This window comes from Nerophis ophidion, linkage group LG06 (genome assembly GCF_033978795.1).
Source record: "Nerophis ophidion isolate RoL-2023_Sa linkage group LG06, RoL_Noph_v1.0, whole genome shotgun sequence".
Classification (NCBI taxonomy): domain Eukaryota; kingdom Metazoa; phylum Chordata; class Actinopteri; order Syngnathiformes; family Syngnathidae; genus Nerophis; species Nerophis ophidion.
The window spans coordinates 995546-1010436 of NC_084616.1; the positions used below are offsets into that span (position 1 = coordinate 995546).

Here is a 14891-nt window from a genome sequence, read left to right on the forward strand (position 1 = left end):
AAAATGAGAATCAATTCTGAATCGCACAACGTATCGCGATTCAAATTCGAATCGATTTTTTCCCCACACCCCTAATATATATATATATATATATATATATATATATATATATATATATATATATATATATATATGTATATATACATACACATATGATATGATAAAGTATTTTCAAAATAGTTTTATTGCTCTATGAATATATTATATTAAGAATGAATAGTTCCTACTTTAAGGAAACGAGTTTACCACAGACAGGACCGGAACCAATTAATAGCAATAAACTAGGGACCACTGTGCAGGTGTGTCTCAATAAATTAGAATATTATTTGTCATTATTTCAGTTCAATTCAAAAGTGAAAAATGTATATTTGATTGATTTAGTGAAGAGTTTGAATAAAATATGGCATGTTTGAATAGTTTTGATGGCAGCACCTCAGTCCTCAAATGTGGTCAAGGATTGTACTTCACTAGTAGTTGACTGCTTGAAAGGACAAGTCTGCATGAAATGACCATTGAGTTGAACTTCCATGTTGCCACGCCACCTTGTGGCAGATGTAGAAGAAATATTGCAAGAGATGGTTATTGCTGCACAATTCATGCTTCATGTCCGACTACATTCCAGCTGTGGGCCGCACTTAGTTCAAGGTTCTAGTTTACATTTGGACTACATAGCCCTGACACGGGCAGCTCGGATAGGCTCCAGCATCCCCCGCCACCCTGAAAGGGACAAGCGGTAAAAAAACTGGAACCAAAGATTTGCAAACAAAACATTTTTTGGAAAGTAACTTTATGTTTGAAAAAAGAGGTGAGGTTTAAAAAAAGATGTGTTCCTTCCTACTTCTTTTGGGACAGGCTGGAATGAGAAATAAGTTTGCATGTTGGAAATGAAGCCAACTTTAGTTTGGTTGCTTCCTCTCCAGTTGAGGAAAGTGAGAAAGGAGTGAGAGCAGCTCGGCTTCAAGTCAACTAAACTTCATTTATTACCTCCGCCAGGGCTTTGTTTGCTACTTCAAAAACTCTAAAGGTTATGGGTGGATTTTCAGGGAATATCTGAAATGGGACAACTTTTTTTTTATTTTGGGCTTAATGGGGATCATTTGTACACCTCCCCCCACAGAGACAAAGAGAGTGGGTGACTGAGCAGAGGGCTATAAATAACTGCAAAAGTTCTTGAGGACTATTTCCTCAGCTAACAATGTGTCAATACAACAAACTATTCTTCCCCTCTCACCTCATTAGCTTGACCTTCTTCATCTTGGACTCCCTGTAGAAAAATGTCGTCCACCACCGCAAAGCTTCCGAGCGGCTGTGCCAGGGTGCCGCCGTTTTGAGTGGCGGCCAGGCCCTGAATGGCGGCTGGCAGAGTCAGCAGCTGGAACTGAGGGCCCAGCATTTTCACAAAGGTGCTCTCGGCGGACGCCCCCTCCTGACCCGCCACGGTGGACAGCACCGTCAGGTTGGACGCGTCGGCCACCAGCTCCGAGCCGTTGAGCGGCGAGGTCAGCAGGGTGTACCCGCCGAGGTTGGAGGCTGCCGGAGCGCCCGCCACGGTGAGCAGCTTGCCGAGCGCCACGCCGCTCAGATGGCTGAGAGGCAGCGTGACCTGCGTGGGCGCCGGGCTGATGCTGACGGGGCTGGAGATGGAGCGGCCCGACCGCGGGCGCTTGGGCGGCGGCGGGGCGGGCGCCAGGTTCATCAGCACGTTGTTGAGGTGCTGAGATTTGCTCTTCAGCTCCTTGGCTCGCTTCCTGTGCTCGTCACACTGCTGCTCCAGAGCTGTGCCAGCAAACAAACACCAAACGTAAACCTTCACTCTGCCATGGACCTAAATGACCCTCACTCTGCCATGGACCTAAATGACCCTCACTCTGCCATGGACCTAAATGACCCTCACTGACCCTCACTCTGCCATGGACCTAAATGACCCTCACTGACCCTCACTCTGCCATGGACCTAAATGACCCTCACTCTGCCATGGACCTAAATGACCCTCACTCTGCCATGGACCTAAATGACCCTCACTCTGCCATGGACCTAAATGACCCTCACTCTGCCATGGACCTAAATGACCCTCACTCTGCCATGGACCTAAATAATAAGTACAAAAGTTTGATAAGTACTGAATGCTTAATAAGTACTAAAAGTTTAAATAGCACACATAAGTCATGTCTACTGCTTGTTTGAAAATAGCTGAACATCTCATCACTGCAACTTTGCTGCCCTCGTGTGGCCAACTCCAAGACACGTTTCTTCCATTGAAAGAGTGCACAGTACCTAAAGGACCATAGAAAAAGCGCCTTGGAGGCAGCAGCACTGACCCGCCAGGCTGCTGGTGTACTGCTCCCTGTAGTGGTCCATCTGGCTCTTGTGACTGCTCACAACCTTCTTCACCAGATCCAGCATGCCAAAGTTCTGCACGATGTTATTCAGCAAAGCAGCGTCTGACAAAACAAGGCTCAGCACCTCACAAGTCAACCACTGCGCTGTGGCGCTCTAACCTTTGACCTGCAGCGGTGGCTGGGACACTCTCTCTTGCAGCCCCTTTAGCAGCTCTTGCAGGTCTTTCTGAAAGTCCTCCATGACCTCCTCCAGCAGCCCCGCCTCCTTCACTGCACGCCAGAATGTTAGCGAGTCCTCTGGCGACAGACAGGCAAACCAGCGGTCATCCATCATCATCATCAGACTTTCTGCAGCTGAGATGAGGACTCACCTCTAATGGCCGTCACCCACTCTGAGGGCTCCTCTGAAACACATCCTCCATTCACTGCAAGGAAAACACAACATGCTCTTTAACATCTTGTCTTTTCCCATCCCGTCTGATAGCAGTCAAATGAGTCAATGGTCCAACATCATTTCTTATTAACCATTCACAATCAACTTTAGCTGTCTTTAAATTGAAGTGGAGTGGTGCTAATTGGTAATTTGGTGACACAAGGAAGCTCACGACGTGACTGGATATCCTTTCTACTCCACTCCTCACTCAACAACTAAAAGAAGTCTTACTTCCTAAAGCGTCTCATGTGTGATGTCTGCATGCATATCACAATGTCATCTAGCCAGCGTCCTTAGCATGAGCTAATATGCTAACACATTCACCAGTGTCGGTGTTAGTATTATTAACTAACAAAGACATTCTTTGTGGAGTGTTTCACTTTCACAAATTCCTCAGTAAATTCACCAAAATGTCAGCGTGGAGTTACTGAGTCTGTTTAGCTGATTGGAGAGTTAGCTTCCATGACCACGACTTCTGTTTTGTTTGATCAGCCGTTTTACTGTCCTGTTATACATACCATTTGGAAACAATTCAGGTGTGTAAATAGACATTTACAGAATACTTTCACAAGATAAACATGTGTGGCTAATATATGGAAAACTATTTTTTCCTGGAACGTGTTGTTGTCAGCTTATATGCGGTGGGCTCTATAGTCCAGAAAGTCCGGTGTATAGGAGGGACCAAATATTAGAAAAGCGATGCTACAGTTGCACTCTGCTGCAAAAATAATGATTAAAAGCTTTTGAAAAAGAATAGAAGGACACTTCAGGCAGCAGGCCACAACATAATAAAGAACAAAAAAGGGGTCATGGCAACACTCCTTAAGCAGCTTGTGACGCATAGACCTAGACCAAGGACCAGTTCAAACACAGCCAGTCTTCACAAAGCTTTGTGGTTATGTGACCTCCACCAAGGCCAAACACTGCTTCTGTAGCACATGCAACACGGCATAGGAGGAGTCTTCTTTAGAGTTTGTGTGGTCTTAAAAGGACAAACGCAGTGTTCAAGATGGTGTACTCACAGCAGGACGTGGACGAGGCCGCTTCAGCAGACTGATCGGAGCTGACCGACACTTTGTTCGCCACCACGTCGATCTTGGTGCTGCGGCACGTGTTGGAGCACACCTTGGCGTGCTGGTAGAAGTCCAGCTCGCCGGAGTCCATGATCTTCCTGAGGAGGGACTAGTGTTGACATGTTTGCTTCGGGGGGCACAGAACATGCTGAAATAATCACTGCTTAATGCTATAAATAAGTTGTCAGCTCCAATTAACGGCCAACTAGCGATTAGCGTACCAGTTGTCAGTTGACAATTAGACCATCAGTTGTCCGCTAACAATTAGCGCATCCTTTGTCAGCAAAGGATTAGTGCAGGAAGTGTCTGGTCTGCATGCCATTCACGCACAGCTTTTCAGCTAGCGAGAACTTCAGTTAAAGTACCAATGATAGTCACACACACACTAGGTGCGGTGAAATGTGTCCTCTGCATTTGACCCATCCCCTTGTTCACCCCCTGGGAGGTGAGGGGAGCAGTGAGCAGCAGCGGTGGCTGCGCCCAGGAATCATTTTTGGTGATTTAACCCCCAATTCCAAGCCTTGATTCTGAGTGCCAAGCAGGGAGGTAATGGCTCCCATTTTTATAGTCTTTGGTATGACTTGCCTGGGGTTTGAACTCACAACCTACCCATCTCAGGGCAGGACACTCTAACCACTAGGCCAGTGGTTCTCAACCTTTTTCAGTGATGTACCCCCTGTGTACATTTTTTTCATTCAAGTACCCCCTAATCAGAGCAAAGCATTTTTGGTTAAAAAGAGGAGAGAAAGAAGTAAAATACAGCACTATGTCATCAGTTTCTGATTTATTAAATTGTATAACAGTGCAAAATATTGCTCATTTGTAGTGGTCTTTCTTCAACTATTTGAAAAAAAAGATATAAAAATGAGTAAAAACTTGTTGAAAAATAAACAAATGATTCAATTCTAAATGCAGATTTCTCCACATAGAAGTAATCATCAAGTTAAAGTGCCCTCTTTGGGGATTGTAATAGAGATCCATCTGGATTCATCAACTTACTTCTAAACATTTCTTTACAAAAAAAGAAATCTTTAACATCAATATTTATGGAACATGTCCACAAACAATCTAGCTGTCAACACTGAATATTGCATTGTTGCATTTCTTTTCACACTTTATGAACTTACATTCATATTTTGTTGAAGTATTGATCAATAAATATATTATAAAGGATTTTTGAATTGTTGCTAGTTTTAGAACATTTAAAAAAAACCTCACCTACCCCTTGGCCTACCTTCAAGTCCCCCATTTGAGAAGCAGTGCACTCGGTCACTGAGTAGGTCCCACAAGTTGTCAGCGAGTGAATAGTGCGGCACTTTTCAGACAGCAATTAGTGTGCTAGTTGCCAGCTAGTAATTAGCGCACCAAGTGTTATTTAGCAATTATGGTGCTAGTTGTCAGTTGTACGATATTATTTGAACATGGGAGCATTGCACTATTGCTAGGTACCTTTAGGACCACTTTAATTATAAAGACAATTCCATAGAAGATGTACAAGTAGGGGTCCCTGCTCCATCAGTTTGATGGCACAGACAATGAAATGTACTTTATGCCTATTACAAACAGAGAAGCAGTTTATAATTGCTCTTTAACCCATTACTTGATTCATTGAAGGAATTTTTAGAAGAACATACTTGATAGCTGCAGCTCTAGCATTTTGTTCATCCACTTATGCTAGCGATGCAGAGTGACAGCAGAACAATGAAATGCTCTTTCTGAAGATGGCAGAAGTCTGCATAATCTGTTGGTTGCCACTCATAAAACAGATTAAGATAGAAAAACGTTTGGTTTCCACTCATGACACAGAAAGGGATGGAAGAACTATGTTTTGGCACAGGCGCCTTAACAATCTAATCTGGGCTATTGATTACTAAATATTTGATCCAGACCTGAGCATGTTGCCGTTGAATCGAATGGCTCTTTTCCAGTCCTTCAAGGTGGACTTGCCTGCTAAACATACAAACTCCTTTGGGCTGATGAGTTGCTCGTTGAACTAAAAAAAGACAAACAAAGCATTTTTTAGATGAATCCATAAATATAAACATATATATATATATAAATATAAACATATATATATATATATATATATATATATATATATATATGTCGTCCATGATAGGACCTGCTTTGCATAATATATGTGACCACTCCTTTTAGAGGCGGCCTCAGTGATGTTGACTATGGAACTCTGAATAAAAAGAGGGATGCGGGAGTTGAACCTTAGAGCGTACGGCGAGACTGGGACTAAGTGTTCAGATCCATGCGTTCTCCTCATGAGCTTTATTGAACTCTGTCTCTGCTTGCTTCCTTGCTTCTTGTCTGATTAATAGTGTTTGAACCTGACATATATATATATATATATATATATATATATATATATATATATAAACCATGATAGGTCAGTCAGTAAAGACTAGGGTTTATGAAGAAAAAGAAGAAGATCCAAGTTCCCATGAAGAGGTACAAGTTTAATTCTAAGAGACTGAAAGTAACTTTGCCAAGCCCAGTTGTCCATGATGTTATAGAATAGAAGTGGAACACTTCACCAAATCCAAAGTTAGGATGTTATCACTCATTTGGGTTAGAATGCACATTGGGTTTTTTTAAACACCCAGACTACACATAATAGTCCCATAATCTTGATGATTGATCTGTTGTGGGTCTTACACAATTACCTTATTAAATAAAACTTCAAAACTTCTCCTAAATCTCTGACTTTTGAATGATGTACTAAGAACTGCTTGAAAAAGATGCCCATCCATCCATCCATCATCTTCCGCTTATCCGAGGTCGGGTCGCGGGGGCAGCAGCCTAAGCAGGGAAGCCCAGACTTCCCTATCTCCAGCCACTTCGTCTAGCTCTTCCCGGGGGATCCCGAGGCGTTCCCAGGCCAGCCGGGAGACATAGTCTTTCCAACGTGTCCTGGGTCTTCCCCGTGGCCTCCTACCAGCTGGACGTGCCCTAAACACATCCCTAGGGAGGCGTTCGGGTGGCATCCTGACCAGATGCCCGAACCACCTCATCTGGCTCCTCTCGATGTGGAGGAGCAGCGGCTTTACGTTGAGTTCCTCCCGGATGGCAGAGCTTCTCACCCTATCTCTAAGGGAGAGCCCCGCCACCCGGCGGAGGAAACTCATTTCGGCCGCTTGTACCCGTGATCTTATCCTTTCGGTCATGACCCAAAGCTCATGACCATAGGTGAGGATGGGAACGTAGATCGACCGGTAAATTGAGAGCTTTGCCTTCCGGCTCAGCTCCTTCTTCACCACAACGGATCGATACAACGTCCGCATTACTGAAGACGCCGCACCGATCCGCCTGTCGATCTCACGATCCACTCTTCCCCCACTCGTGAACAAGACTCCTAGGTACTTGAACTCCTCCACTTGGGGCAGGGTCTCCTCCCCAACCCGGAGATGGCACTCCACCCTTTTCCGGGCGAGAACCATGGACTCGGACTTGGAGGTGCTGATTCTCATTCCGGTCGCTTCACACTCGGCTGCGAACCGATCCAGTGAGAGCTGAAGATCCCGGCCAGATGAAGCCATCAGGACTACATCATCTGCAAAAAGCAGAGACCTAATCCCGTGGCCACCAAACCGGAACCCCTCAACGCCTTGACTGCGCCTAGAAATTCTGTCCATAAAAGTTATGAACAGAATGGGTGACAAAGGACAGCCTTGGCGGAGTCCAACCTTCACTGGAAACGTGTCCGACTTACTGCCAGCAATGCGGACCAAGCTCTGACACTGATCGTACAGGGAGCGAACTGCCACAATAAGACAGTCCGATACCCCATACTCTCTGAGCACTCCCCACAGGACTTCCCGAGGGACACGGTCCAATGCCTTCTCCAAGTCCACAAAGCACATGTAGACTGGTTGGGCAAACTCCCATGCACCCTCAAGAACCCTGCCGAGAGTATAGAGCTGGTCCACAGTTCCACCACCAGGACCAAAACCACACTGTTCCTCCTGAATCCGAGGTTCGACTATCCGGCGTAGCCTCCTCTCCAGTACACCTGAATAAACCTTACCGGGAAGGCTGAGGAGTGTGATCCCACGATAGTTGGAACACACCCTCCGGTCCCCCTTCTTAAAGAGAGGGACCACCACCCCGGTCTGCCAATCCAGAGGTACCGCCCCCGATGTCCACGCGATGCTGCAGAGTCTTGTCAACCAAGACAGCCCCACAGCATCCAGAGCCTTAAGGAACTCCGGGCGGATCTCATCCACCCCTGGGGCCTTGCCACCGAGGAGCTTTTTAACTACCTCAGCGACCTCAGCCCCAGAAATAGGAGAGTCCACTACAGATTCCCCAGGCACCGCTTCCTCAAAGAAAGACGTGTTGGTGGGATTGAGGAGGTCTTCGAAGTATTCCCTCCACCGATCCACAACATCCGCAGTCGAAGTCAGCAGAACACCATCCGCAAAAAGATGCATTTGTTATTATTTCATCTTCAACTTTCCAGCAAAGAAGTTTAGCATGCTAGTTAGGGCTGGGCAATAAAACAATATCAATATATATCGCCATAGACTCATAACCGATATCAATAAAAATGCCTTTAGTAAAAAATGTTAAGGTTTTTTCTAATTTTTTGTGGGAAGAAAGGGGAGGTTTGGAAGCAAGGTTGGTTGCATGAACAAAGACATTCGCTCTCCGGAGGCCGAGCAACGCAGGAAGTGATCAGTGAACAGTGGGCGTGGCACGCTAGCAGACAATCAGGAGACAGTATCGACTATCAAGTTTGCTTGTGGGATCTGAACCCAGGATGTGCTTGTGGCTTGTGCAGCCCTTTGAGACACTTGTGATTTAGGGCTTTGGAAATAAACATTGATTGATTGGTTGATTGATTGATTGGTTGATTGGTTGATTCTTTGCATGGAGTGAGAAGATAAAATCCAAAAGAAGAAATTGTGGATAAAAGAGGAAAAGTCACCTGGACAGACTTTTTTGGATTTTTAAAAAAAGGAGCGTAGTCAGACCAATGTGGTGTGTACATGATGCAAGGCAAGAGCGCTAATACCACACCACCCTTTAGAGCACAGCTGTAACTTCCTGCAGAAAGTAGTTCTTCTCAGGTTTCTATGTTTACATTTCCACACTTTGTACTATTTTCTTACACTTTATCAAGCATTTCTTACATATTCATGATTTTAACACCTTTAAGTGTTCAATGTGATTTGACTATTTTGTATACATTTCCTTTCCTTTCCGCCTTGATAGCTGAGGGATTATAATCAGAGGAAGTTCCATTTGAATGAAAATGTTTATATATATATATATTTTTTTTTAACCTCCCGGTCCTTATTTGGAATAGTTGATGAAATAAATCAATAATGTTGACTATAAGACACTTTTTCCCCACTAACTGTTCCATATAAGTTGCTGGTATTGTTATTGTTGTGTTTGCTGTTGTTGTTTTTGTCTCTCTGTCTAATCCCCCTCTTAACCCCACAATTTCCCCTCTGTCTTCCTTTTTTTCTCTTCCTATCCCCTCCTGCTCCGGCCCGGCTGCACCAAATGATAATATAAATACATTTAATAAAGTCACATTGAAATAAGGCAACAAGAGAAGTATCCTACACTTCTCTTTTGTAAAGTCAATCTGAACAGCCAATATGGGCATCTACATCTACATCTACATCTACATCTACATCTACTATATGATTACCCTGAGAAACTGGACAGGACCAAAACTAAATAAATAAAAATAAGTTGCTGGTCTTCATGTCCATGTGAGTATTGTCAACAAGAGGTGGCGTGGACTTACCTCCACACATTTCACGTTAATCCCCGGGCAGACAAACTTCTTCCACAGCAGCGTGGCTTTGCTGTCGCCACAGGTGATGGGGTAGAAGACATCAGCTTCCATATCCACTTCCTCTGTCAACTTCACTGCAGACAAAAGAAGTCAAACTCTCCTCCATCTTTACACCAAAGCTCATATTTATTCCAAAGTACCAATCACAGCTTCTTGGCTGGACAGGTCATGTCTTTTACTCGGATCTTCTGTTTCTTCTTGAGCGGCAGCAAGGTCTTCCTCTCTGAAACGTCAGAAAGAAAAGATAGGTGGCGCTGTCATGGCCGGTGATATCGCCCACCGCCCTGCCGCCGAGTGGCTGCAAACCTGGCCTGATGCGCCGTCTCCAGCTCACTTTCATCCTCCTCCTTCCCACTGGCGTCCTCCGCCGTTGTGACCGTCACCACCTCCGTCCTTTTCGCCGAGGGTGAGGCCATGGTGCGGCGCTGGAGTGCACAAGGACAATTGTAACAAAACCAATGGAAACATCACTAAAGTTTTATAGCTGGTGGATTCATACTACTAGAATAGAAGAGAGTTGTATTGTCATTATTACAGTCAACAGGTTCAAACAACAACATTGGAGCACATCCCCTAAGGTGCATACACAATAATATAGTAAGATAAATAGTAAAAAAGAAGATATATATATATATATATATATATATATATATATATATATATATATATATATATATATATATATATATATGTAGGTGTGGGAAAAATCACAAGACTACTTTGTCTCTACAGAACTGTTTCATGAGGGGTTCCCTCAATCATCAGATTTTTTTTTTTAAATCTCCTGATGATTGAGGGAACCCCTCATGAAACAGTTCTGTAGAGATGAAGTAGTCTTGTGATTTTTCCCACACCTACATATTGCGCTCTACCACGGTATCGAGCAATATTCTCTGGATAATCCAATCAAGACATATTTATATATATATATATATATATATATATATATATATATATACACATGTATGCGTGCATATACACATGTGTATATGCACTAATATATACTAATAGTTGAGTATTGGCCGATACTGATATTAATGTGATCATAGTACGTATCATTTAGTAGTGTGGGATGTTAGAAAAGGTTTGATCAAGTAAAAATAGTCAAACAGAACACTGACCTTAGACAGGTATAAAATAGACTAAACATGTACCCCAGTAGCAATATAAAACATATATGTAATATTTACGTAATATATGTACAGTATATGATAAATACTGATATATTATATTATATGTTTATATTATATGTACAATACATAACAATTACCATTTACAATATGACAGTATATCTAACAGCTGCAGCCTGAAATAGAGAGTAGATCCAGCAGAAAATATGCATGATAAAGAAAGAGAGGTAGCTAACGTGTCAGGTGTCAGGTGTCAGGTAACAGACAGATATCATCTATTGCTGTATGGCCAGTGATTATACAGCTGGGTGGAGTGCGGAATGAAGGAGTTCTTGAATCAAACTATTTATTATTAACCCTCAGGAATGGACCTATGCAGTCATTAAGTTGAAGTGGAGTACTAATTAGTTTTCTTTTGGAAAACTTTGTAGTCGAAGGCATTTAAGCGCAAGATGCAGTAAAGTAAATGATGCGGACACATTTGTTACTGGATACTTCCTACTACACTTCTGCCTCGGAGACTTTGTATGTGTTGGTAACTGGAATTATTTGTTCGTAGTGACAAATGTCTTGTTTTTACACCGCAATATATTACCTATGTCTCATTTAAGTGCTTAGCTGTTGTGTAGCTGCTAGCTCCTGGTAGCCTATAGCCTAGCATGTTTAGCTTCTGTCAATGACTTGACTAAAACTGAAGAACACTCAATTTCAGATTGAAGATGATATCATCCAGTATCAACACTGGATCAGCCTTCAAAATGTGTAGAACATGAGTGTCATTAAAAAGTCAGATTGGATTTCTTTTGAAAAAAGGCTAAAAGCGACCATTACAAATAAAGTACATGTGTGTGTATTCATCACCACGATACACAAATACTCACAACGTACTATCTTTATATCGAAATCTACACTCCAGCTGTAAAAAGTAGAAGTTACACATTTATGCGTCGGTCTGCCAAATAGCTTTTAAATTGATCGATTGCCACACGGAATTATTTGGGAATCGATTGCCCGCTCGTTTGTTTTCCAACTTAAGATTTCCCGCCACTTCCCAGGCTCATTTCATGCATGGAATCAATTAAAGATAGACCTTTGTTTAGCAAGCATTGAAAAATTAAAGATAGACCTTTGTTTAGCGAGCATTGAACAATTAAAGATAGACCTTTGTTTAGCGAGCATTGAACAATTAAAGATAGACCTTTGTTTAGCGAGCATTGAACAATTAAAGATAGACCTTTGTTTAGCAAGCATTGAACAATTAAAGATAGACCTTTGTTTAGCGAGCATTGAACAATTAAAGATAGACCTTTGTTTAGCAAGCATTGAACAATTAAAGATAGACCTTTGTTTAGCGAGCATTGAACAATTAAAGATAGACATTTGTTTAGCGAGCATTGAACAATTAAAGATAGACCTTTGTTTAGCGAGCATTGAACAATTAAAGATAGACATTTGTTTAGCGAGCATTGAACAATTAAAGGTAGACATTTGTTTAGCGAGCATTGAACAATTAAAGATAGACCTTTGTTTGGCAAGCATTGAAAAATTAAAGATAGACCTTTGTTTAGCAAGCATTGAACAATTAAAGATAGACCTTTGTTTAGCAAGCATTGAACAATTAAAGATAGACCTTTGTTTAGCGAGCATTGAACAATTAAAGATAGACCTTTGTTTAGCAAGCATTGAACAATTAAAGATAGACCTTTGTTTAGCAAGCATTGAACAATTAAAGATAGACCTTTGTTTAGCAAGCATTGAACAATTAAAGATAGACCTTTGTTTAGCGAGCATTGAACAATTAAAGATAGACCTTTGTTTAGCAAGCATTGAACAATTAAAGATAGACCTTTGTTTAGCGAGCATTGAACAATTAAAGATAGACATTTGTTTAGCGAGCATTGAACAATTAAAGATAGACCTTTGTTTAGCGAGCATTGAACAATTAAAGATAGACATTTGTTTAGCGAGCATTGAACAATTAAAGGTAGACATTTGTTTAGCGAGCATTGAACAATTAAAGATAGACCTTTGTTTGGCAAGCATTGAAAAATTAAAGATAGACCTTTGTTTAGCAAGCATTGAACAATTAAAGATAGACCTTTGTTTAGCAAGCATTGAACAATTAAAGATAGACTTTTGTTTAGCAAGCATTGAACAATTAAAGATAGACCTTTGTTTAGCAAGCATTGAACAATTAAAGATAGACCTTTGTTTAGCAAGCATTGAACAATTAAAGATAGACCTTTGTTTAGCGAGCATTGAACAATTAAAGATAGACCTTTGTTTAGCAAGCATTGAACAATTAAAGATAGACTTTTGTTTAACAAGCATTGAATATTTAAAGATAGACTTTTGTTTAGCAAGCATTGAATATTTAAAGATAGACTTTTGTTTAGCAAGCATTGAACAATTAAAGATAGACCTTTGTTTAGCAAGCATTGAACAATTAAAGATAGACTTTTGTTCAACAAGCATTGAATATTTAAAGATAGACTTTTGTTTAGCAAGCATTGAATATTTAAAGATAGATCTTTGTTTAGCAAGCTTTTTAATGATACCAACCTGTTTTGAAATGGAGTGAATATCCTTAACAAAATGGTCACATCTAAAATCTTGAGCACCCTTGACTTTGTATTGATGAAGTTGAGCATCATTTCTTTAACACCTATCACAGAAAACTAAATGGTACATCTTTCACTGGAGTGTCCTGTTGGAAAAAACTGGCCTTGTGTAAATAAAGTGTTGTTGTTTTTTGTTGTTTTTTTACAGACATACCTATAGAAGTGATTTGTGTGACGAATTATGTCAACATGTCATCCTTTTCTCTTTATAATTTGCCTTTTTGTTCTATGTTTCCAATGTTTTGCTTGTTCATTTTGTTTTCTCCATAGGCTCCAGCACCCCCTGTGACCCCAAAAATGGGACAAGCGGTAGAAATTGGATGGATGGATGGTTGGATGGATGAATGGATGGATGAATGGATGGATGGATGGTTGGATGGATGGATGAATGGATGGATGGTTGGATGGATGGATGGTTGGATGGATGGATGAATGGATGGATAGATGGATGGATTCCACAAATGCACTTTGAACACCACTGGGGAACACACTTACAATAGCAATGATAATAATTATTGACAGTGCAAATACCAACTATTATACACTTCAAAATAGCTTTTGAGCTCTAAAAATGTGTACTTGCTCTGATAAACATAAAGAAATAGCTGCTCATATTAAATGAAGTTTATTCTAAAGCCCATTGAAATGTAGCAGAGTGCTGCTTCAAAGATAACACGAGGAAAAGGAGCAAACACAACACAAACAGAGCACGATAAGAAATAAATCAATAAAAATAGAAAGCGGTTGACAGCGAGTGCATGAAGGAAGGCCACAGCAGGATGGACATCACGCAGTGTCAGCACTGGCGGACTTTATTTTGAAAGGAATCTTACCTTCCGTGCAGCACTGATGCTAGTTAGCCTCCTGAAATAAGCTTTTGAGCTTTAAAATGTGCACTTGCTCTGATAAACATAAACAAATAGCTGACCATGAACGTAAACAAATAACTGATGATAAAAATAAAGAAATAGCTGATGATGAAGATAAATAAATAGCTGCTATTATTTTGAAAGAAATCTTACCTTCCGTGTAGCACTGATGCTAGTTAGCCTCCTAGCTTAGCCGAAAGGAGCGGTAAGGCTAGCAAAATGGTTGCAAAGGCCAGCTAAAGTTGGCAGCTAACAGAGCGGAGGAGTGAGCAGCGACCTACTTCTGATCTTCCAGCCTCCTCTAAACGGATAAAAGTGCTGCTTGAAGTCCAAATGTTCATCTTCTTTGCTATGACTTCCTCCAGGAACGTGACACGTGACACAAGACACGTGACGCACACGTGTCTTCTTCTGGACGCGCCGCAAAGTCCTTTGGAAGTGACCAGCGCCACCTGGCGTCGACTGTACTCTTAGGGACTGTCAATAAATGAGGAGAGTTTGTTAAAAAAAAAAAATATATATATATATATATATCCATCCATCCATCCATTTTCTACCGCTTATTCCCTTTCGGGGTCGCGGGGGGCGCTGGCGCCTATCTC

The 14891-nt window shown here is 41.7% G+C and overlaps 1 protein-coding gene across 2 annotated transcripts; it reads right to left on the reverse strand.

Moving 5' to 3' along the window:
• Positions 1 to 956: 956 nt before the first annotated feature.
• Positions 957 to 14704, reverse strand: LOC133554028 (glucocorticoid modulatory element-binding protein 2-like). Of its 2 annotated transcripts, none has more exons than XM_061902364.1 (10): positions 14571 to 14704; positions 9976 to 10094; positions 9810 to 9892; positions 9619 to 9743; positions 5735 to 5838; positions 3795 to 3943; positions 2711 to 2764; positions 2499 to 2636; positions 2319 to 2441; positions 957 to 1776 (listed from the first exon to the last, which is right to left on the reverse strand). In XM_061902364.1, exons 1-10 carry the CDS (start codon positions 14628 to 14630, stop codon positions 1214 to 1216), a joined length of 1518 nt encoding a protein of 505 aa, XP_061758348.1. In that variant the 5' UTR covers positions 14631 to 14704; the 3' UTR covers positions 957 to 1213. The 2 variants fall into 2 exon arrangements, with proteins under 2 accessions (XP_061758348.1, XP_061758349.1); XM_061902365.1 differs by having other exon boundaries at positions 14443 to 14698.
• Positions 14705 to 14891: the final 187 nt, after the last annotated feature.